We start from the raw sequence: 22,776 nt of genomic DNA, 5'->3' as shown, positions 1-22,776 counted from the left end.
TTTAACAATGTACTTTATTATTCTATAGCTCCACAGAGTCATCATTTTACCTTTTGAAAGGCTTTCTTGTTCTGTTTTCTTGCACTGGTCTCACCTTTTTTCTCTCTCTCTCAGCACTCAGCACCGACCTGTACCTGCCTTTAATTCTAGCGAATTTCACTTGTATGGGTACTTTGAACCTGCAATGCAAAACAGACGAGATATGTCAAACAAGTAGAAAATGCAAAAAGAAATTACCACGAATTCAGAGCGCTGTTCAACTCTTTTCCTGCCTGACTCTCTGTAATTAAGAGCTTCGATCACACAGTTTCGATTTAAAGTGAAAGTGCCGTCAAGTGTCAAACTGGCGTTCATTAAAAGCAGATGAGCGCCGGCGCAGCTCGTTCACTGAGGTGCGTTGGGATCCAAACATCTATGTCTGCGCCAAGTTTCTGCTTTTTGATTTTCATTTGCACGAGCTTATTAGTTCGAACGCTTATCTGAATTACACCATTCATTAAAAAAAGAGAAAAGAGGGCGATGGTTTAGTTTGATCGTTGCCCAATATATTTGTTTTTAAGCAGAGATGGGAATTACGCACAGCTTGGCGCTTTGGTTCGCCTGATTCAACTTTAATCTCCTCGGAACAAGTCGCGCTGCCACCTGAAACCTCTCCAGTTGATGCCGAGGATCATTACCATGAACGTTGACCACCAGTCGGTTGCCGCTGCACCGCTGGATCTTAGCACCACTGCGCGCGAGCGTAGGAGGTCCGAGACTCCGGACTTCAACTTCTGCGCCAAGGACATTGGGGGCACAGGCGGTTCGCCCGCGCCTCCCGCGAGCACGGGCACGGGCACGGACAGCTCAGAGAGCCGCTGCTCCCCGAACCGAGCCGCGCCGGGCTCAGAGAGCAGCGGGACTCGCAAACGGCCGGCAGACGCGTCTTCCTCAAACCTTCCCTTTAGGAAGCGTCCGATTCCGCTCGAGCACGAGAGCCAGAAGCCGGCACCGGCACCGGCACCGGCACTGGCACCGGCACCGGCTCCGTCCGTGAGCGAAACGCGCTCCTCCCCGGCAGAGGAGAAGGAGCTCGCGGTTCGGGGGGGTTCGGCTGCTCGTTTGGAGAAAGCTGCGGATGAAAGCAAGGTTGGAGTCGCACCAGTGACCCTGAAAAGGGCTGAAGAGGCAGGGCAGGGTCCAGAGGGATATCCCTGCTGCTTTTTTCCCATTCTTAACTATGGTAAGCACTTATTGACACTATTTCCTTTTCTTTTCTTTTCCCCCATTTAACTTTTAAATGGCTGTAACAAGCAATGTGGGCTATACTAAACTTTGTTGCAGGTGTAATCTGCAGCTCTGAAGAGCGAAATGTCCTACAAAAAGTTTATTATTTTGGTAAAGAAAAAATCAGTCCACTGACACACTTTGGGAGCAAACAGAGCTCATATAAGCTCTCATAAGTAAGGTCACAGTTTACTGTTATGGTCTTTAAATTATCATCTGTGTCCATGATTTGACTTTAAAAGTACTCACTGCAATGTCATAAAGAGCAGGCAAAAAAATCATAACGTAAAATCAAACTCTGCACAATTTATTTTCTCACATTGATGGTTAACGTGTCCCTAAACGCTAAATTTGCGCCTGGATGCCAACTACCACTTGCGTTTGTTTACCTACCAAAGTCAGTGAAAACAGGTCAACTATGGCAGCGTTCCTGGAAGAGCCATTTGGGATTGAGAAGTCTGGCAGTGTTGATTATAAATGGGCTTTGTTTACATTGACTGTGTGCCCGCATTTCAGAACCACATATCAATATTTCTGGGAAAACTGCTGGAGTAAACTCCTTCAGACTTCACCATTTAATATAGATAGTTAAGAATAACTTTTCTGTGTTTAATTTCATACTTTGCTGTGAGTACCTTTAACCTCACAGAATTTGCTCCCTTGTGGGTCAAATCACATCACATCACATGCTGAAGATGCAGTGGAGTCATCGATGCAGCAGCTTGTGCTGAGAAAGTGTCCACTCAGCTTTTCTGCAGCCATTCATGCTCAGTGACAGAAGTCTAGCTTTCTGGGTCAACTCATTACTGAATACTATGTGTGCACACATCACATACGTACAGCAGCTGCACATTTCCTTATTACAAAAAATGACTAGTCTTTGATTATTCTTTTTCTCTTTTTGTCTCCTATCTTTGATGTCTCTTTCACTGTTTTTTTCCTCCTTTCTGCTCAGGTCATTACCCAGTGTACTACATGCCTCCAGTCTCGGAGCAAACGGAGCACCTGCTGGCTGGAATTGCTCTGGCTACACGTCAGGATGAAGACGGAGACACGTATGTTGATGCATTCAGAATAACTGAGATTGGAAGTCCTGGTGCCGGTTTGATGTGTTAAATAAATGTGATGTGTGATAAAGGTGATGCTTTTCATGTATTCAACTCAAAATAGTACCATGATTCATCCACGTCATGGATTTTCATAATCTTAGAATTTTAGTCAGATGGCGGGTCATATTGAATGTTGAAACAATAAACAGGTCTGTAATTTCATCACATTTGTAAATATTCACAAGCTTTCCAGCTAATTGAGGCCCTCAGACCCTGCTTGTATGTTTGTACGTGGAGACAAAAGTTATTTTTTTGGTTAAGCACTATAAATAATTTTAACCCTTATAGTTTAACACTGTCAGAGTAGCAAAACGGATTCAAATGATAATTTTAACCTCATGAACAGAACATGTGACGTTGCACAACCTGGTTGTGAGATGTTTGGAGTGTCATCTCAGTTTATTTGTTTTGATCTCCATGACTCACCTCGCTCTGTACAGTTAGAATGTAGAGCGAGTACCTGTGAGGGAAATTAAGTTCATGTTAATTATGTACAATTCACCTAATGCCTCTGCAGATGTAATTAGAAACACAAGACTGGAAACTTTAGGGCCGAGCTGCTAGTCTGAGAAGAAATTGCATGTGAGTGTGGTATGGTAGGTTGATCAGTCTATAACTGCCTGTTGACTAGCCTCCAAAGGTGTGTGTGTGTGTGTGTGTGTGTGTGTTAGGAATGTTACTATTTACAAGACAATCATTCTCAAGACCACATGAATGCAAATTCTAACTTTTAACGCCTGGTTGAACTTGACTTTTTGAGCCAGTTCAACACCTTCCCACACACCAGCTAAACTGACAGACTGACACAAGGGCACATGGACTCACACTCGTGCACAGTCATGTGACTGAAAACAGAGCATGTCCAAGAGTTAAACAAGACTTTGATGTGTGAGTTTCAGAAGGAATCAGCTTCATTTGCATCCACTCAAAACAAACTCGTGATGACCAACATTTAAAGAGTCGTGAGCCCCATAACAAACTGACTGCCCAATATAGACACCTTTGCAGTAAGAAAATAGTGATACATTTTGTTTTGCTTTACCTTGACTCAAAACGTCAATGACGAAACCTTTTTCATCTATTTTAACATTCAAATATCTGTCATTTTTTTCTCTTATATGTTTTTTAGTGAACATTTCACATTTGACTTTTCTTTGAAGTGTCTAGAAGAACATTATCCAACTTGCAGGCAAGCCAGTGTAATGAAGTCGGTGGTTAGCTTTGTACACTTACAGTACTTGTTGCTTTGTGGTTGTATAAATCTTTGTGTGAATTCTGCAGAAACATTCTCATCCCCCTTCTCCTTTTTGTTCACACTGTATCTGTGTGAGTGTGTACGTGTGCGTGCGTGTATGCATAATGTGAGTGATCGTGTTCACGCCTGCTCTTACGTCAATGAGCCCCTTTAGTTTCGGGAAAACCAGTGAGAGCTCAGTTTTTTAACATGATTGTGGTTTTTCTCAGGTGTCTATGCCTCTCTCTCTTTTCTTCTCTGTGTTTTTAAATGAATGGGCTCAAAAAACCCAAACATCCGCTCTCCACTTCCTCATTTACCGCTTTCTTTCTATCAGCTTCATCGCTCTCTCTCCCCCCTCTCTCTCCCTCTCTCTCTCTTTCTCTCTCTTCTTTTCTCATGTGTGTCAGGCTGCCATTCGCACTTGTGGCACACAGGTATCTTGATTAAACTATACAAACAAATGTTATGCTTCCAGTCAACTTACCTGCACAATAAATCCAACAGAATGTTAGTTTAGCAGCACTTTGAGTTTAAAATGAGCTCACTGAATGACTTAATTTCTGTCATTATTTTTATGCATTAATTCTGTGTGGAAGTAACAGATGAAAAGTATGGATTAAAAATTCCAAATAGGAATTTGATATATCTTCAATAGCATGAACATATTATAGTTGGTGTTTATAAGAATTAGAAACTCATAAGCTTTAAAACTCAGTACCCAGAACTCCAAAAAATGCAGGAAGAAAAAAGAACTACATTTTCTCAAATACTGCACCTCAAGCTCAGTTTTGAGATAGTTTTACTTGAGTTTGTCCTTATACAATGCCTAGTACAATAACTCCTCTACCTCTTTGTGGGAAACCATCTACAAGCTGCTCCATGTTGATGTCACATCCTGCTCTACGGTCTTCTTGCCATATTGGAAGACCAGCTATAGTGGATAAACATAAAGGACAACGAGAACACATAGAGCGTTTAGTCTAATTTAAATGTAATGGCAAACTTTGCAGAGACAGAACTGATAGAAATCAAAATTATTATTTCAGAATGAGAACAAACACAGGAGTTGTTCAAGCAGAGATGGCAACAATGGCAGACAAATCTTGGTCAGACAGATGATCAAAAACAAGCCTTTATTTCATAATGAAATGTGAAATGTGTTGTATATCGTGAAATAGATGAAAAAAAAATCTCATTTTTTCAGTAGTTTACTTGTTTACAGCGCTCTTACCCTGGCTGTTAATGTGTGATAACCATTTGTCACAATGATGTCAGCTTCCTGCAGCCAAGCAAAGATGTAATGATTGTAGAACTGGAGACTTTTGTATGCCTTAAGGTATTCACTTGTGTCCTGGCTTGAATTGATATTAGGATACAAAATCAGCACCAGTTGATTTGGATTGTTTGTTCATTTTATGACATGCACATCTTTGCAGGGGTCAAAGTTGTTCACTACTCTCAATTTCTGACAATATTGTTGCGTGTCAGCTGGCCTAGGCTCCTCCATGTTTTTAGCTCCTCAATTTCAGGGCCATCAAACTCAGAGAAAAGTAAATTGCAGATAAAACTCATCTGAATCCCTGTACTTCTGTTAATACACTTTGTTGGTGTTTCAGCATGACAACAACCTCTTGCATATCATTGGCTTCAGGTGGGTGTGGGGGAGGGGCGTTATTAGCTCAATATGGTAGTCTGTTAGTATTGGTGGATCAAGTCATTGTGGCTACAGCCATCTTTGTTGGTGCTTTATAGTTATTATGCTCTTAAACCTATTGTACATTCCTCATGACAGTAAAGTTAGCTTATAATGTTTGTTCATTGAATTATGAGTTGACTAATTTTACTTAGACAACAACAAGTTAGACAACAACAAGTTCTTAAAGTCAGTGTTTTATGGGGCAAATGTGTCTCCCTATAAGACATTTCACTCTTCCAAACAGTTTTTTTTTTTATTTAACCATCCAACGGCCCTCATCTATGATAGTAAACCTAATTCAATATTGACCGAGACTGTTCTGTAATCACTGGAAACAATAAATGTAACCAGTTTTACGTAGCATATACAATATCATTTCATAAATTGCATAAAGGAGTTCCAAGGCCAACCCATAGTTGCTTATTAATGCAATCAATATATTTGTTGGAACTCCAAAATCTAATGTGTTACTGTATGACTTCTACTTCCCTATCAGACTTGTTTACTACATAAAAAAATGCTCTGGGAGTTGTTTTGACAAGCACAACAAGTTATACATTATTTCAGCCTTTCTTATTAACTGGACTGTCAGCTTCCTGTTCACATGAACTGACACATCACGTCATTGCTCAGCTGGTCCTCAGACCACAGGACATGTCAGACCTCAGTCTCATCAGGCTGTCTGGCTGCACCTTCACCCTTCATACCAAACAGGATACCACACACTTGCTGCCGTTTCTCTCAGCCTTCTCTCTCTCTCTTTTTCTCAGCCTTTTCTTCTCTTTTTCTCACTCTTTCACACACATTAGGCCTGTCTTCAAGGTTTGGGACTCCTGCCTGCGTCAGCACCGCTGTGTCTGGGGTTATCTCAGGCTATGGTTTGCCCCACTTCTAGGAAGGAGAAACAGTACAGTTTCATCTTAAGAGAAAAAGAGAGAGACTGATGCAGATATAACAGGGTGTAGCAGGAAGTTCAGGATGACTTCAGGCTTTTAGGAAGCTCAGTTTTTTTGGTCTGCGCTAAGTTCAGATGCAGTATTTATTCACCAGGTCAAGCTGCAGCTGGCATTTGTTTTTGTGCACCAGAGCATCACTTTTTGCAACACTCTCCACCAGGCACAGAATGATACAGTAAATCTCTGCTTGAGTCATAACTAAACAGCCTGTCACTCTGTTTGATGCCAGTATGCTGGGACATGACTGGCCAGGACTGTGTGAGAAACTGTAATCTTTTTTTATTTTTTATTTTTTTGACCGGGTCACTGCTGCTGATACAGAGGTTTTTTTTATGTTTTTTTTTTTTTTTTTTTACAGTGCTGAGGTCACTTACAGGAACAGGGATCTGTTGAGGAAAGAACCGTCATTTACACTCAGCACACAAAAGTTCTGCTTTTCACTTTGAAATCAGGAGCAAATCATCAGACTGCTTTCTGCAATTGGATTTCCAATTCTCCCTGACTCTGTAACTTTTCATTTTTTACATTGATTCTATTGAGTAAAGTCGATGTCTGCTTAAACACGTGAATTAATTAAGTACATTTAAAGTGTGCACACACTTTAGCTCTCATTTGGATGAATTTATTAATAGTTGAACATAAACAGCAAAGTGTGGCTTTTCTTTTATTTCCCGCAACTAGCAAAGGTCAAAACCTTATTTTATTTTTAGAGACAACTTTTTTGTAAAAAAAATATTTTTTTTCAAAGACAAAAAGTTAAATAGATCTTTGATGACTTCATGTTAGTGAAATTTATCACTTACAGGAAGTGTTGCAAGTGCATCTGAACCTATTTTCAGACCTTATATTTTGTAAAAGGGTACTTTTAACTTATTATCAAGAAGTTTCACTGTTTCCTGTTGCAGTGTGCATTGTACTGTTGATGATGGCTTATCCTTTGGATAAAGCTGACTGTGCAAACCTGCAGAAAGCCCCTGTAAGAAACCAAGCAGCCTTTTGGCTAGATTTTCAGAACACATCAAGTAAGACAGAGGAGAATCTATGCTGCTCTTCTCACTGACAACAGGATGTGACATGAAAACAAATCTGGCTCTTACTGGAACCTGCTTCTTCTGATAGTATGAGAAAGAAAAATGAAAAAAAAAAAAAATTTCTGGTATACTGATTTTGACAGCATGCCCTCCCCTCGCTCACTTTCCTCCCTCCCCTGTCTTGAACTCTGGACTGTGTTTGTTCTTTTGCCTTGCGTATAGACCACATATTGTGGTTTCCCCTTTCGTCACGATAAGGGTGTGCGATAAGAGTCATGAGTCAAGCCTGTGTATTCATGGTACAACTGTCAAAAGGAGAGTTTAGATCAAGAAGTATTTTCTGCCTCTGATCAAGCAACAATTTTCTTTGCTTATTAGTAATTTTCACCATGAAGCTGAAGTCCAAAGAGAGAGAGAGAGAATACTTGCTGTGTTTCTTTAAATTCAGTGGTTCAGTTCCCCATGAGAATGCAACTCAACCTTTACTTGATTATAGTGTGGTGGAGTAGCTGTTGTTGTGGTCCTGTCATGACAAATCATGACAAGGCCCTAAAGTATTTAATTGTCTTTAGCTATGAAAGTTTCACCATATTATTTCATTGATAGCTAAATAACAACTGTGAAAAATGTGAGGCCTACTTCAGTATGAACCAACTAACACAAAAATGGCTAAAACTCAGACAGTTTTACAGACTTTGAGTTACAATTTGGTGCAGTTGTAGCTGAGGCTCATTCCCAACACATGGGGTGACAGCTTTCGATATTGCATGAAATTGCACATAATTTTATTTTCAAAGTTTATCAAAAAAATTGCTACAACTTTGTCATCTCTCAACACAAGATGATCTTAGTCTAAAACTCTGGCATGAAAGGCAGTGGGCAGTAGGCATTTCTTCAAAAAATGCTGGGCTTTTCATTATTAATAGTTTTTGAAACCTATGCTGCAAAGTACTTTATGCAAGGCAACTTTAAGCTTCACAACAAAGAAGTTTTACAACTGTATCATAAGCTTTATTGGAGTCACAAGTGCAGTGAATAAAACATTTGTCTACAAAATGCTGACATGCAATCAACCGTTGACATTACATCTTTACAGAAATTGACTCATGATCAATATGCTCAATGTGCTTTGAGTTATTTGCAATGTATGCACACCAAAATATTATATATAACCATGCTAGTTTGTGTTACTCTTACTCTGCCTCTCTACTGGCTTTTGTTGTATTAATCTTTTTCTATGTGCATCATCAAGTCATACTCATTTCACCTATGCCTGTTAAATTAGCCTTAATACTATTTATGCTACTTGAGCTAATCTCCTACCATCAACTATGCAGTGCATCCTCATACAGCAGTTAGACATTTCACATTTTTAATTCTCTTCTTGAGCCAACAACCTGGCCATCAGGGCTGTGACCCAGTTCAATGCCCTGTAAATTGCAGTATTTTATCCTTCTTTTATTACATGAGTAAACGTCTTTGTGTTTGTTTCCCTTGCAGAGCTCTCCATATAGCTGTGGTGCAGGGGGAAATGTCCATGGTCTGCAAACTCATCGAACTGTTGCTGTGGGCTCGCAGAGGCCTTGATATCTACAACAATCTCCGTCAGGTGAAGCAAATGTCAAGATTATGGCACATCCTAAAATATGCAGGTCATGACTTTTAAATCAATGTACACACACAGATGTCTTGTATACTTTAATAAAAAAGAGCTCTGATTTAAAGTGAACAGAACATGGTGAAATAAGATCAAACTTATTGGGGGATTTCTACCCCAACATCAGCATGTAACCCATTAATCTGCTTCAACCCTCTGACAGCAGCAACGTGAAAGACAATTAAAGAGGAAATGCCTTGGTTTCCTCGTTCCCTTACACTGTTATTTAACACTATTACAGTCATGGTGGCTGAGGCACATGGAGTGGAATTTACCTTTCCTGGTTTCTCTACCTGTACTTGCCAAAAAGTAAAGCCATGTGCATTCTGGGAAGGGCTGTGTGTGCTTTCCAGTGTTCTGTTTTATTTTGTGCACAATTTTTTAGCATTCAATTTCCCTATGGCAAGGGATTTTTCTGGGTTTGCATGTAGGGTGTAGCACGTTGTGAAAGAAAAGACTGCCAAGATGAATAAAAATGTACAAAGAGTGACTCCCATTAACCTTTTTGGACCTTGCACTCACAGGTTATTTCATGTCCTTATAGTCAGTGAAAAAAAAAAAAACGTGACGAGTCTGACTAATCACATTTTATTTTCCAGCAGATAGTTGTGCTTTTCTTCTGAAGTATAGACTCTTGATGTGTTTGGGATGTTGGCACTGACCTAAATTTAAACATAGGCCCAATGCTTTTATAGAGATGACACATTTAATAGTCTTGTTATTCTTCAACTCCCTACTTACTAACCTCATGAGACATGTAAGATATAATATCTTTACTGGAATGTGCACAAGGAATGCAAGTGTTTCCTAATCCAGGGTTGTCCCAACCACTGGTTTTGACCCAACACTTCCACATTCTACCCTCTTTTGTTGTCTTAACCTCATTGCCCTGCTTATCTGCTCTCTGGCAGCTGTCTCTTTTTCATCCTTCAACTGAAAAAGCACCTGAGCTGTGCAGAGCTGTAGTTTTCAAGGCTGGGGTTTCACACCACACAGGACGCTGCAGGCATGCTTACCAGAAATAATGCTGCTGCTATCATCAGTTGTTCTTTTTCCTTATCGCTGAGGCTTGACAACATAGGTTTTGTGATATCCTGTGTCTGCCCTGTCTATGAAAATGCTTGCACGCAACAGACTCTCTCTCTCCCTCTCTCTCTCTCTCTCTCTCTCTCTCACACACACACACACACACACCGTATGTCATACGCAATTATAACCAGAAGGGGAGATTTACAGGCACAAGTCCCATCGCAGTCATTTGCCTACCAGATTGTGTGGTTTTGACTGAATACCAGGCATAAAGAACACACTTATCTAAATGAGGCCAGGGAAGTTTTTACTTTTCAAAACATAAAAGTTACTAAACAAACTTGGACACATTTTCCAGCATTGACCAACTTCCCAAAGACAGAAATTAAACAACAGGGTTGTTTTGTTTTCCCAATATTGATGACAAATCCTTAGTTTCTGTGGTTTTGTATGTGGAACTTTTTGACAGAGTGTTACTATCAGTACAGTTGTTGAACAATAGTGCAAGTGTCAGCTCATGATTTGTCTTCCACTACGCTGGTTAGGAGACAGCTGTTTGATACTCCCACGCCGGTCATGCTATCAGTGTGCCTACAGAAACACATGGTCTACTTTTTGCTATTGTTGTGACAGCTGATTGTGTTGTGCTTAGATTGTTGGGGTTTGATGACTGAAATTCTTAGCCCTGCAGACACTACAGCTGTCTCGGATGATTTATGCATTTGTCTTTTAATCAGCTATGTGTTCTACACCTATTGTCTTGCATGTGGTTCAAATTATAGAGTAAAATTTGCTTTTAATGCACAACCTGCTTGTTGGCATGCTTTTTTCTTTTTTTTTTTTTTGAGTGCAAGCGTGTGTGCATGCGCGTGCACAATCGAAACGTCCATGTGTGTTTATGTGTGCTTTAGTATCCTTGTTCCGAGAAGTCACATGACCATGACCCCTCCCCGCCTGCTTTGCTTTGGGCTGTTTCTCAACATACCTTGCTCTGAGGTTCATAGGGTAGTTTACAGGGACTTTCCCTTGCTCCGCGTGCTTCTCTATCTGTCAGCCTCACTGTCTCACTATTGTGTGTGGCTTTTTTTTTTTTTTATATATCTCACACTGCGTACATCTTTTTGAGACTTTAACCAAAACTGACAAACTGACTGATGCTATCAGAATAACTGTCAACAACACTGACATAAGATTGTGTGCTATTTATTTGTGCAACAGCACTGGCTTCACCCTTCTGTGCTCACTGAAAAAAAAAAAAACCTTTCTTTTCTTCTGTTGCATTCCACCTCCCTGTGTGTTGGGCACTGCCTAGGGCCTCAAGCTATTTTTCATGCCCATAAATCTCTGCTCTTCTTATCTTTTCATCTCATTCATGTTGATCAACTCATTTTGCAGGAATGCCTGTAAATGAAAATATACTCCAGGGAAAGAGAAGGGATTTTCCCTTGCTATCCTGTCTTCCCCCTGGACTACCCTCTGACACTTCCGTTTTCCTCATTCCTCTCGGCTCCCTACCCTGACTTTCCCTTTACTCCTTTTCTAAACTGTCTCTTATCAATGCTGGATTTTGTTTTGTCACTCTGAATTTTTTACAGGAAGCCAAAGCCTGAAACTGCCAACTCTGAAGAGTATTTTTTAAAGGCCATAAAAGGCTTCAGAGTAAATGGGGATGTCTTGTTCTGGGAATCACTCAGTGACCGAGAATTGCATTATTGCTGTGAAGGGTAGTGAGAAACCGAGGAAGGGAGGGGTAGTGTTGATTGGAAAAACATTTAAAAGCCTATAAAACCAATTAAATTCTAACAGAATTACATGTTTGATATATGTGAGAAATTAAAAAAACTTTCAAAAAACCAGCAAATTTATTGCTACAGGTTCTAAATTATTAGTCTGACAAAATGTTAGAAATATCTCCAGTGTTTTGTAAGCAAATGTTAAATAAATTTAAAGAATAAAAATATAGGCATAAAGAATAATGACAGAGTCAATGGATTTGAATATATTCATTTACCTGCGGCAAGGAAACAAGTCAGTACAACAGCACAGAGTTGTCTGTGGGGGCAGTCCCTCGCAGCTCATTTTTAAGCCCAACTAACTTTACAATGAGGTTAATGATTGTTTCCCGAACTTTGTTTCACCCCTGTGGGCCCAATTATAAAACTGTTGGATGCAGTCAGGAGTAGCTTATCTCCTCTTAGGAGTCTGAACCTTTTAAGAACTGGAAAGTTGCATCTCCTGCAGCTGTGTTACATCCGGCCTTTTGCAGTGTCACTCTCTCACAAGTCGATGTTGGAGGGCAACATGCATTCATTAACACAATATTCACAACAGAAGGTAAAACCATAGCCTCTTCATTTTTTAAAATGTATTTTCTTTTGCAGTCTCTGTAACTTTGAATTGGTAAGTTAAACTGCACTTTTTATCAGCTAACAGACTAGCAAACTACTAGCATTGATCAAAGTCATCGCAAAGTTTTTAAAGCATTTTAAAGGGAAGACATGAAAAAGTTGTTAATTCTCTCAGGTCATCCACGACTGATTTGACACCAAGCAGAACAATCTCCTTTTGTTATTTGTCTTGCTTATTTCTTGAATTCATAAGATTTGGAAAACATATATATAAATAAATAAAAGATAATACTCTTCATGCTGCCGTGTCATTTAAATTATCTAAAGAGAAATGCATTTTCTTAGTTTGAGCACTAGGGATCACAGTATGATATACAGATTTTGTGATGAAGCAGTAATGTTTGTGGAAGGGTGGCATTACTTTTTCTCAGAAAGTGTTCTTTGTCATGGCATACCTTCTTGTGCATGCTCATTATGCATAATTACAGTAAAACAACAGGCCTTGTGATTACAGAATGCTTTACAGAATGTTGCTGCTGTTTACAAAATGTCAGTAAAGCTGTTGCAAATTAATCAATTTAATGTTACAGTGAAAGATGACTGAACAGTTGCTAAATATAGTTTTGGTGAATAGTATTTTTATATGCTTGACAGCCAATAAGCCATTCTAAAGTCCAGGAAGTCGAAAGGACAGTATGTTTGAAAATACAACAACAATCGCTGTCGACTGTTATACTGTACATTGTTTGAAAATTAATTATGGTCATATGAAGCTCAAATTAAGTAAACGTCAAAGGAAGCTGGATGGTGTGTGTGTGTGTGTGTGTGCACATGTGTGAGTCATAGGATTCAGGGAAGCTAAAGGGAAAAACACTTGCATTGACACAATGGAGGAATTCCACAAATTGGCTCTCACTGTTCAAGTTTTTTTTATAGACTTTACTGGAACAAACTGTCAGCACACACACACTCACAAACACACACACACACACAAACACAATTATAACACAGTAAAAGTGAAACATTGCGCTACAATCTGTTCCTGGTTGCTTCATTTTTGAACAACATGAATAGCAGCCAAATCGCCCAGATTAGAAAACTTCCCTTCATGACCCACTGATCCTTGCGTAATTTTAAACACCTGGTGGTCCGTCCCCTCCTTAGCCTCATGTGACATAATTTTCAAGATGATTTATGCTGACCTTACTGAGATGAACATTCTGGGGATTTTTTTTCGGAGAAAACAAAATGTAACTTCAGCTTCTCCTTTCACGGCAGCCAGCCTCCTTGTCTTAAATTACTCCCATAATAGGATTGTCACTGAGGATATTTGTTTTGTGAAATGTGGTGCAAACATGTCACCTGACAGACAGTCTTTATTCAGTTGCTCACAGCTGTGAATTATATGCATAGGCTAATTGTGTTTGTGAATGCTAAAAAGAGACTGGAATAATCTGTCCGGCCAAATTACCACTGTGTCTGGGACCATGCTCTGCATTCCTGATGTGAACCTAATATAAACTCTTGTTTTTCTAAATAAACCTCACATGAACGCAACAGCTGCATCTGCTGGCTGTAAAGACAAACAAGAGGGGATTCCCCTTTTGGTTGTTAGTAAGGCTTTTATCTGCTGATATTAACTACTGCTGACCAAAATGTTGAGGTTCCTGTTCTATCATGTTTGTTGCTCATTGTTTTGGCTACAGAATGCCAAAAAGGCCTTTTCATTAAATGGTACTATATGGTGCAGGGTGGTTCCGTACTTTTTGTTCTTTAGTTGTAGTTTTTGCCACATAACTGAGCTGATATCTTTTGGTCCAGCCTCAGTCAATGTTCCATTCGAGCTATGCTTCTAACAGTAACGGTGATACACGGCAGATCGCTGATTGTTCACAGACGATATTCACCTTCGCTCGTGAATCGGAGCATGTCTGGAACGAGACTCTCGCTTGTTTTAGCAATTCAATTTCCAATGCTAATTAGAGATACCATTTGTATTGCTCATATTGTTGCATGACAGCATGTTTACTGGCAAAGGAGACAGATCTAAATTTGATCCCGTCAGTGTCAAGAGAATGAAGCTGAAAATAGCTTTGCTGAATAGAACCAAGAAATAGAAAAACAATGCTTGGTTCTATTAAAAACATTCCCCTTTACCCATTTCTGTGCAGAATTTCATTGACTTTGTCCTTATATGCAAAATTTATATTAAATCTATGGCTCTGACACAAGATCTGTTAAGTCTTTCTTTATTTGACCATTTTTTTTTCAATTTTTATCTAACTTTTGGGTACCAAAACAATACCTCTACGACACGGAAGAGACATTGTTTAGTTTAGACACTTATCTTATCAACTGCATGTATTTAATGTTTTAATAAGTCAAAACTGAGTCATTTTTACAGATATTTAAAATAAAATAATAGTTATATGGGCATTTTTTAAGAAAACAAGGACAGTAGATACATGTTTGAAAGTAATGTCATGTAGATATAAAACAAACTGTCAAATTTAAAAGAAGAAACTTGTCACTTTAAGAAAATGACGCCTGAGAACATCAGTGTCTGGAAGTGTGTGCCGCAAAGTAGAGAAAAATAACTATTCTGAGACGCTGCATGTTGCATTTTTACTGTTTTGTTATGTACCTGAATACATTGGTTTATCTAAACTTTCATTTTTCATCCTCCTTCAGACGCCCCTTCATCTGGCAGTGATAACCAAACAAGCACACATGGTGGATGTCCTGCTGAGAGCGGGAGCTGACCCTTCTGTCCTGGACCGTCATGGCCAAACAGCGCTCCATCTTAGCTGTGAATATGATCAGCATGGCTGCCTGTTTGTACTGCTTGCTTTCCCCTCATTCTCCTCATGTCTGGAGATCAGAAACTTTGAGGGTAAGTGTGCAGAAAAAACCACCCCCCACCCTTTTTTGTTTGTTTCATTATTTTCCAGATGTATTCACATTTATTCACATATATGAGCTGCAGACCGGCCAGTTCAGCATTCAGACGTTTTACTAACAGTCTTTCTGTTTGATATGAAATCGCTAAAATAAGGGAAGTTTTTTTTTTTAAAATAAATCAAGAACTGAATTGCAGCACAGTTTTACTCTAATGTAAATGTTGCTGACTTTTCCTCTGTGCATTAGGAAGGCAAATAGCTTCTCCTGCTTACAGGTCACTATGCCAGTTTTAAAAAAGGAATTTCCAATTTTGTTTTGTCAAACACAACACATCTTTTTCCCTTCAGAGCAATGGCTTTCACAGTAGGCTTGTGTATTTTTATTTCATTGCTTTTGACAGCCATGTTTTGGCTTATTCTTTGCCCATGTTTCCTTTTTACATTATATGTGAATCTTTTTATCAGTGATATGTACATGTCAAGAAATATTATTCCTATTTTTCTATGTAAATTTTCACAGAATAGTAAGTTCTTTTAGTTGATCTTTTATTTTGAAAGTCTCAGTTTCTCTGGATTGCTCTTTTTGTGTGGCGAGTCACTTTTTGGACTCGTTATAGTTAACCTAATAAGTTATGGGATGTTTCACTGGGTGTTATTTTGTATGTTAAGATATGCTGTCTTTCTCCTTAAAACTTGAAAAGTTCATTTGAAGTTTAATTGGTTTTAATTTTGCACTCTGTTTTTAATTTTGACTTTATACAACAAGCCCAAGCACCACCAGCATATTTGGAAACTGTGCTGTAGATTCTTGAAAATTTCAACACTAAAGAACATAAAGCATGTACATTGAAATGAATGATGTAACCACAGTGGCCTCAGCAGTGCATAGCAGTTGGTTAGGGGATATGGAAACTGTAAACCCGTGTTCAGGTGGGGGTTGAACTGTTTGGGAGTGTGTAGGTGGGATAAGAACATTTCCTTTCTTTGTATTTTGATGTTCTTGTCGAGTCTCAGTGTCAAATCTTCACACAGCCCAGAAGACCGTGTTAGTGTGAAAGTTACAAGTCTATAGGTGCAGTAGATAACCTCAAGCCTCGTACTTTCCAGAATGAGCGTTGTCTTGACACGGAACAGGGTTCACCTATTATCTTTTTTGAGCATCCTTGGCAATTAAGTTCATTACCACCACTGTTATATTTTCAAGTTGTGTTATTATCTTTTTACAAAGTTTTTTTTTTATTTTTGTGTGTGTGTGCAACTAAAACTGTAAATTATACATTTGAAGATATTTGTGAAATGTTTGTTCGTGAAGCATCAATATAAACCGTGTTTTTTTTTTGTTTTTTTTTTCTTGTTGTTTTCAGGTTTGAGTCCTCTTCATTTGGCAGTGCTACAAGGACATCAGGATTTGGCTAAAATGCTGCTGGAAGCAGGAGCTGACATCAATGCTATGGTCAGTCTTTGCTCCACAGAGTCTGAGAGTTACGCAGCATCACAAAGTTGACATTTACTACTTTATTTTTTAACTTTTTGTCCTTATTTTCTTTTCAGGATATCAAGAGTGGCCAGAGTCCTCTCATGCACGCTGTGGAGAGCAATAATGGAGATATGGTCCACTTCCTCATTGAGGTAATCAGGTCGTGTGGGCAGGGAGGAAAAATGGGGAGAGAGAGAGAGAGAGTTTGTGACTCAGCTCTGTTCAAAAAGACTAGTTTTCTCTTTTAAGGTCATCAGAGTTTATATTTTTCTTTTAGCAAATAGATAAGGTCTTCGAAGAACGTGCAAAATATTCACAGATTACCTTTATCATCTTCAGAGTTTTGCAGCTGAGCTATTCAAAGAGAGAATTTTTTTTGTTTTCATCCTCTTTCCTTTGAAAGCAACCACTTTATCTCTTTCTAATGTAACTCATCCTGACCACAGCAATATTTTTGATTTGACTTTTTATGTTTAACTGGATCTGTTATAGGTTTCATTTTGAATCACAATCCTCTGTTTCTTTCTCAGAACGGATGCGATGTAAACAGCCAGTCGTACAGTGGGAACACAGCTCTGCACATCGCCTGTGGCCGAGGCCAGGTGGACACTGTGCGGCTGCTGCTGAAGAGTGGAGCTGATAGCAGCCTCAAGAATTACCACAATGACACCCCAGTGATGGTAGCCAAAAACAAAAAAGTAAGGAAATTAAAATAAATTTAAAAAAAAACATATTGAAAAGAACTTCCTGAAATCATTTTCTCACAGTTTTGCTTCATTCTGTTTTGCTGATGTGCATTACTGGTTCAAGAAAATTCCATTTAGGAAAGCAGAAAATCCCAAAGAGATTACCAAAATTGTCTTTAAATGACTTCATTATGATAGTCCAGACTTTCATTGCACAGAATAATCTTAAAATGGAAAATCCCATCCACTTGCCAAAGTTAAAAGACAAACAATTGCAAAACCTAATTGACTCAACTTAGATTAGGACACCAGGAAGAACCAGTGAGTCAGACGTAGGTCATAGTGAGTCTGTTCCTCCCTCTAGAGGCCAAATGTGAATATTACACCGTGTCCAACACCAGTATTATCTTGCTTAACAGGTTTATTAAAGCACATTGTAATGACAGTCATTTTAGATGTTTCACAAAATTTATTGTAAATCCTTTGTAGATCGCAGATGTGTTACGTGGAAGAGGCTCCAAACAGATCAGAGCTCAAGACCAATACAGCATCTCAGTTTCACCACATGGGAACAGCTATATGGAAAACGGTAAGAACGTTTCCCCCAAGTTCACATACAGCGAGTCACAGTCCCACACACACAAATATAATTTCCTCATTTGTACCCTTTGTTGTTCTTTAGGGTCACCATCCTCCAGCCAAAGTCATGGATCTTCACCTTCAACAACGCCGCACAGCCTTTATCATAGCGTGTCCCATTCTCCAAAAACTCCAACTGCACAGTTTCCATTTTACTAATTCTCTGTCATTCGCTGGTGGAATTTGCAACTACCTCCTCACACCAAAGCATCAAACTCAGAACATTTATGGGAAGGCTGGTCCAATAAGAGGGCAGACTATACCCAACAAACTAAACTGAACTGGGCTGAAATGAGGTCGGTCCTTCTGCATCTCTAATCATGCAGCTGCTGTTTTGGACACTTTTGTACTGAAGACGAGAAAATTGGAGAACCAAGCAGCTGCAGTGATTGAATGGATTTCTGCTTATGAATGTCAGTATCAACTTATACATTCTATTGTATGTAAACAGAGTGAATTGTAAGAGACATTTATGAGATTACTTGTACATATCTGTAATTCTTGCCACTTTACCTTCATTTTTGATATATACTGTATATAAGAGGAAATGAGAGGGCGTTTATGCAACAAACCTTCCTGACCTTACTTGAACAGTGGATGTTTGCATTGTCTTCACCCCTAGGGTACATGGACAGTCAAAGTTTAATTATTAGTTCCAGTATTTTTTTGTATATACTATTTCTTACTCTGAAGAGGCAAATTCCCTCTATTTTATATTTAAAGAATCTTATAATGGTACTATGTTTGTTGGTGTGCTTATGTGTATGTCTTTTTGTACCACTTTCATAAGAAGTAGAATGTTTATATAAAGATTGTTCAACATTTTAAACCTTTTTGAAGCCTTATTGTTTCCACTGTGTTTCAACATTTCAATTACAATTCCACTGTTTCAAGACGCACAAATATAAACATTTAGAAAAATGTTTTAAATTTTAAATACTGAATGTTATTTGTATGGAATACAATGCAAATACAACAGAACGTGAAGAGCCAGTGAACATGTTCAGCCCATTGCTACTGAAGAACAGTAAACCCTTCTCCAGTGATTGGTTTGAACAAACCAGAAATAAATCAAGTCAGGATGGCAGACAGGACTCATTTCAACTTTCAACCAAATGCTCCCCAAAAAAGAGCCAGCATTCTTTAGAGCAGTGGTCTTCAAACAACTAAATGACATTCTCAAATGTTAGTTTGTTAAGAACACGTGCTAGCTTTATAAAAAAAGATATTCATGGTTTATAATGTGCACATTTTGTGTTCAAATACAATTTCAAAGTAGGCTATAGAATTTCTTATCCTGACTTAAAGTTACAATAAAAACTCACACACTTGATATACATTAATCATAAAGGCGATATTATAGGTTTTGTAACTCAATCAATAAACTTATTTGAAGGCCCCGAAACTAGGCGTACCCTTGGAATGTCATTCAGCGAGAACCTGAAATAATCTAATGTGCAGCGAATGAATCTCCTCCTACGTCATCAGGATGGAGACTTCCCGGCTCTCATTTCAGCCAATGATCGTTGACATCATACGGTCTTCAGCCAATCCGCGGCTGTGTTGCGGGAAATGGGCGGGCGCTTGAGAACTACGGTCGCAGACGTTGTCGTGAACTTTACCGGTGTTGAACTACCCCCTGGACCCTAACCGACTCCGTGAGTAGCGAAACCAAAATACTGCATATGGACTTTATAAAACATGGGTCGCTAATCATGCCATCTTGCCACCTTTAGTATTTTTAATTATCGTTTGTGTCAGATTCAGAGGAACTGGTCTCGTGGTCGAGTCCACATGGCTACCTAGCTAGCTAGCTAACCCACTAACCCCGTTAGCTTACATTAGCGCTCATAGATTAACTGCAGCTAGCAGATAGTTTTCTTGGCTGCATGCTTATCCCTAAATGTGGTCTCTTTAGAAAAGCCACAAGCTGTAGTTTGATATTTGTTGTTGCTACTAAGATGCACTGTACAGAGAGAATCTGACTAAACTAGGCCTTAAATTACAAATAGCCTTATTTACTATCTCTGCTAGGACAGAGCTTTCATGTGGCTTGGTTAGTTGTTAGTCCCATCCTTGTTAAATGAATAACAGTTAATGTGTATTGCATGTATAGTGTTGGAGAATATTAAAAAATACCTTGATTTTATTAACCAAATCTGTTAGATCATACAAATCAGTATATGCTAATCACCACTTCTTAAGTACTTTTTCATGTGGTTGATCAGCAGTATTTTTTGTGTTATAACCAAGTTCCTACTGAAACTGTAAGTTGATATCCCGGCCTTGTGGTCCACTGTCTGTGTGTGTCCCAGTCTCTAACAGTGTCAGAGTATGGGCAGTGTGTTAGCTGCTGCCTCACCCAGCCCAGCCCCAGCTGCAGCTGGAGGTGGTCAGGGGGTTCCAGGTTTGGTGTCGGTCCCTCCTGGGTTCACTATGCCCTCAGTGTCTTCCGTCCCTCCGTCTGAATCTGGACAGCAGTCAGCAGATGCAGATTCCTCGCTCCAAAACCCAGGCACATATGAGGAGTGCCATCGGAAATGTAAAGGTGAGCAGCTCAGGGGTTGAAATGTAAATATGTAAGTTTTTCACTGAGTTACTTATTGATATTTAACTTTTAGGCAATCATTTTGATGTACCTATACATTTATTATAATGAATTTAAAGAAGCAGAGTTGAGTAAAAAAAATCTTTCCTCTGTTTTTTTCTTTTTTTTATAGAGGTGTTCCCTCTCCAGATGGAAGGGGTACGGTTAGTGGTTAACAAAGGTCTAAGTAACCACTTCCAGGTCAGCCATACTATTACCCTCAGCACCCTGGGTGATTCTGGATATCGATTTGGTGCCACATATGTTGGCAGTAAACAAACTGGACCAGCAGAGGTAAATCTTGTTTCCCGGCTTTTCTTCTTAACTCTCTTAAAACAATGCACATAGTGTTGGACAAAAAATCTTCTTGATCGTGACTGAGGGATGTATATTATCTAATAATATTTATTGTTTGAACAAATGTATACAGTTATACTGTACTTAGTTTATTATACATTATTCAATTAACTTTTTTAGGGTTTAAAAGTACTGAATTTACACAATTTAAATTTTGCTTTACACCACAAACAATCGACAGACACCAACAACAATCTTTAGAATAATGGTCATAAAGATTTATAGTTCAAAACTGTTTACCAATTTTTTCTTTTTAGCAGACATTTAATGTCTGAAAATGGCATGTTTTCTTTTCCTAGTCATTTCCAGTCATGGTTGGGGACATGGACAACACTGGCAGTCTAAATGCACAGATCATCCATCAGCTCACAAATGCTTTACGCTCCAAAATAGCCATTCAGGTACGTTAAATATGCAAAGGGATTTGAGATTTGATCTGTGTTTACCTTATTGCAAACATTATCATTGGTATTTAATCTCTTTTTCTTTTCATTCATTGTAGACTCAGCAGCATAAGTTTGTGAACTGGCAGTGTGACATGGAATATCGTGGTCGGGACTTCACCACAGCTGTGACACTGGGAAATCCAGATGTACTCGTTGGATCTGGTATGATTTTGGGAAAAAATGTTTGTTAAAAGTAAAAGTCTGATGTAGCATAACTGATTTATAAGTACACAGATTTATAAGTTTCACCTGAAAACAAACTGATGTGGCGAATAGCTTCTTATTTGTTACAGTCAGACGTTTCAGCTTTTGTTGATGGGAAAAGACGTTTCCCTTTTTCAGAAGGATCAAGCAGCAGATGTGGTCTGAAAAGAAATCTTGAATTATTGGAGATACATTAACTGTTTGGATACTATCGAAAGAACTATTTCCAAAACGAATGATTTCTGTAAAGGTGTAATCTCACTGGGCTACAAAGAGTTATTCATGAGGGAGTCTCAAGCTTCTCCAACCTGTCTGAACTGTAGACGCCTCCAGCTTCTCTCAAGAGCGCTCGAGCTGTATTTTATTTCCTGCTTGGGGGCTCTAATCTGACAGAAAACATCTGATGAAAATGCCCAGGTCTAAAAACCATAGTGATGAATTAATAAAAACTGGTCAGAATCTGACTATTTTAATTTCAAAAGTGTTCTCCAGCAAATTAAATCACAAACTTGGGGGTGGCTGCTCAGGTGGGTGGCGGTAGGCAATCAAATAATGTGCACCATGAAGATTAGATTTACAAGCTTGATTTACCAACTAGTTTCCCAACAGTCGCAGCTCAGTGAGCTCACCTTAACAAGTAACCAGCACCTTTTAAAGACATTTAGCTGACTGCACCAAAACCTGCAGTAAGAGGGCGCCTGCACTCCATGATTAACAACCATCTCACTCCTCTGAAAATTCCAGGCTTGCTACGACAGCCCATCTGCACAGAAAACGTATCAGCGATCTTTTATTTTCAAAGATTGTAGCACAGCTAATGACCTTTCTTTATTCTGTATTTTAGGGAAAAATAACAGACTTCCAAGTAGCTGACAAGATGAGGAAATTATCATCAGAGTTGGTTTAGAAGTAGCAATTAGAGAAGGTGAGACAGTAAGAGCCTGTTTTGAATACACTGGATTTAAGGTTCTAGTGAGAATTAGTTCACTCATGTGGTTTTATTAATTGTACAGGTGCTGGTCATAAAATTAGAATATCATGAAAAAGTAGATTGATTTCAGTAATTCCATTTAAAAAGTGAAACTTGTATATTATATTCATACATTACATACAAACTCATATATTTCAAATGTTTATTTCGTTTAATTTTG

At 38.9% G+C, this 22,776-nt stretch overlaps 2 protein-coding genes across 3 annotated transcripts in view; both read left to right on the top strand.

The window, feature by feature from the left end:
* The first annotated feature begins 352 nt into the window (after nucleotides 1–352).
* bcl3 (BCL3 transcription coactivator) lies at nucleotides 353–18,873 on the top strand. Its single transcript, XM_017415514.3, has 9 exons — nucleotides 353–1,222; nucleotides 2,222–2,321; nucleotides 8,796–8,904; nucleotides 15,021–15,222; nucleotides 16,594–16,682; nucleotides 16,781–16,858; nucleotides 17,237–17,404; nucleotides 17,882–17,981; nucleotides 18,075–18,873. Exons 1-9 carry the CDS (start codon nucleotides 661–663, stop codon nucleotides 18,188–18,190), a joined length of 1,524 nt encoding a protein of 507 aa, XP_017271003.1. The 5' UTR covers nucleotides 353–660; the 3' UTR covers nucleotides 18,191–18,873.
* A 691-nt stretch (nucleotides 18,874–19,564) lies between these two features.
* tomm40 (translocase of outer mitochondrial membrane 40 homolog (yeast)) overlaps nucleotides 19,565–22,776 on the top strand; it is a 6,509-nt gene continuing 3,297 nt past the window's right edge. Inside the window, exons 1-5 of one of the 2 annotated variants that reach the window (XM_017415285.3) lie at nucleotides 19,565–19,689; nucleotides 20,347–20,579; nucleotides 20,752–20,912; nucleotides 21,275–21,376; nucleotides 21,478–21,583. In XM_017415285.3, the coding sequence (XP_017270774.1) occupies nucleotides 20,366–20,579; nucleotides 20,752–20,912; nucleotides 21,275–21,376; nucleotides 21,478–21,583 (583 nt within the window). In that variant the 5' untranslated portion in view covers nucleotides 19,565–19,689; nucleotides 20,347–20,365. Of the gene's footprint in view, nucleotides 19,690–20,346; nucleotides 20,580–20,751; nucleotides 20,913–21,274; nucleotides 21,377–21,477; nucleotides 21,584–22,776 lie in introns of those variants that run through there. The other variant, XM_037980080.1, reaches the window with a different exon arrangement.

This window comes from Kryptolebias marmoratus, linkage group LG16 (genome assembly GCF_001649575.2).
Source record: "Kryptolebias marmoratus isolate JLee-2015 linkage group LG16, ASM164957v2, whole genome shotgun sequence".
Lineage (NCBI taxonomy): Eukaryota > Metazoa > Chordata > Actinopteri > Cyprinodontiformes > Rivulidae > Kryptolebias > Kryptolebias marmoratus.
Note: the sequence above shows the minus strand (reverse complement) of the source record. Positions and strands in the feature narration are given on the sequence as shown.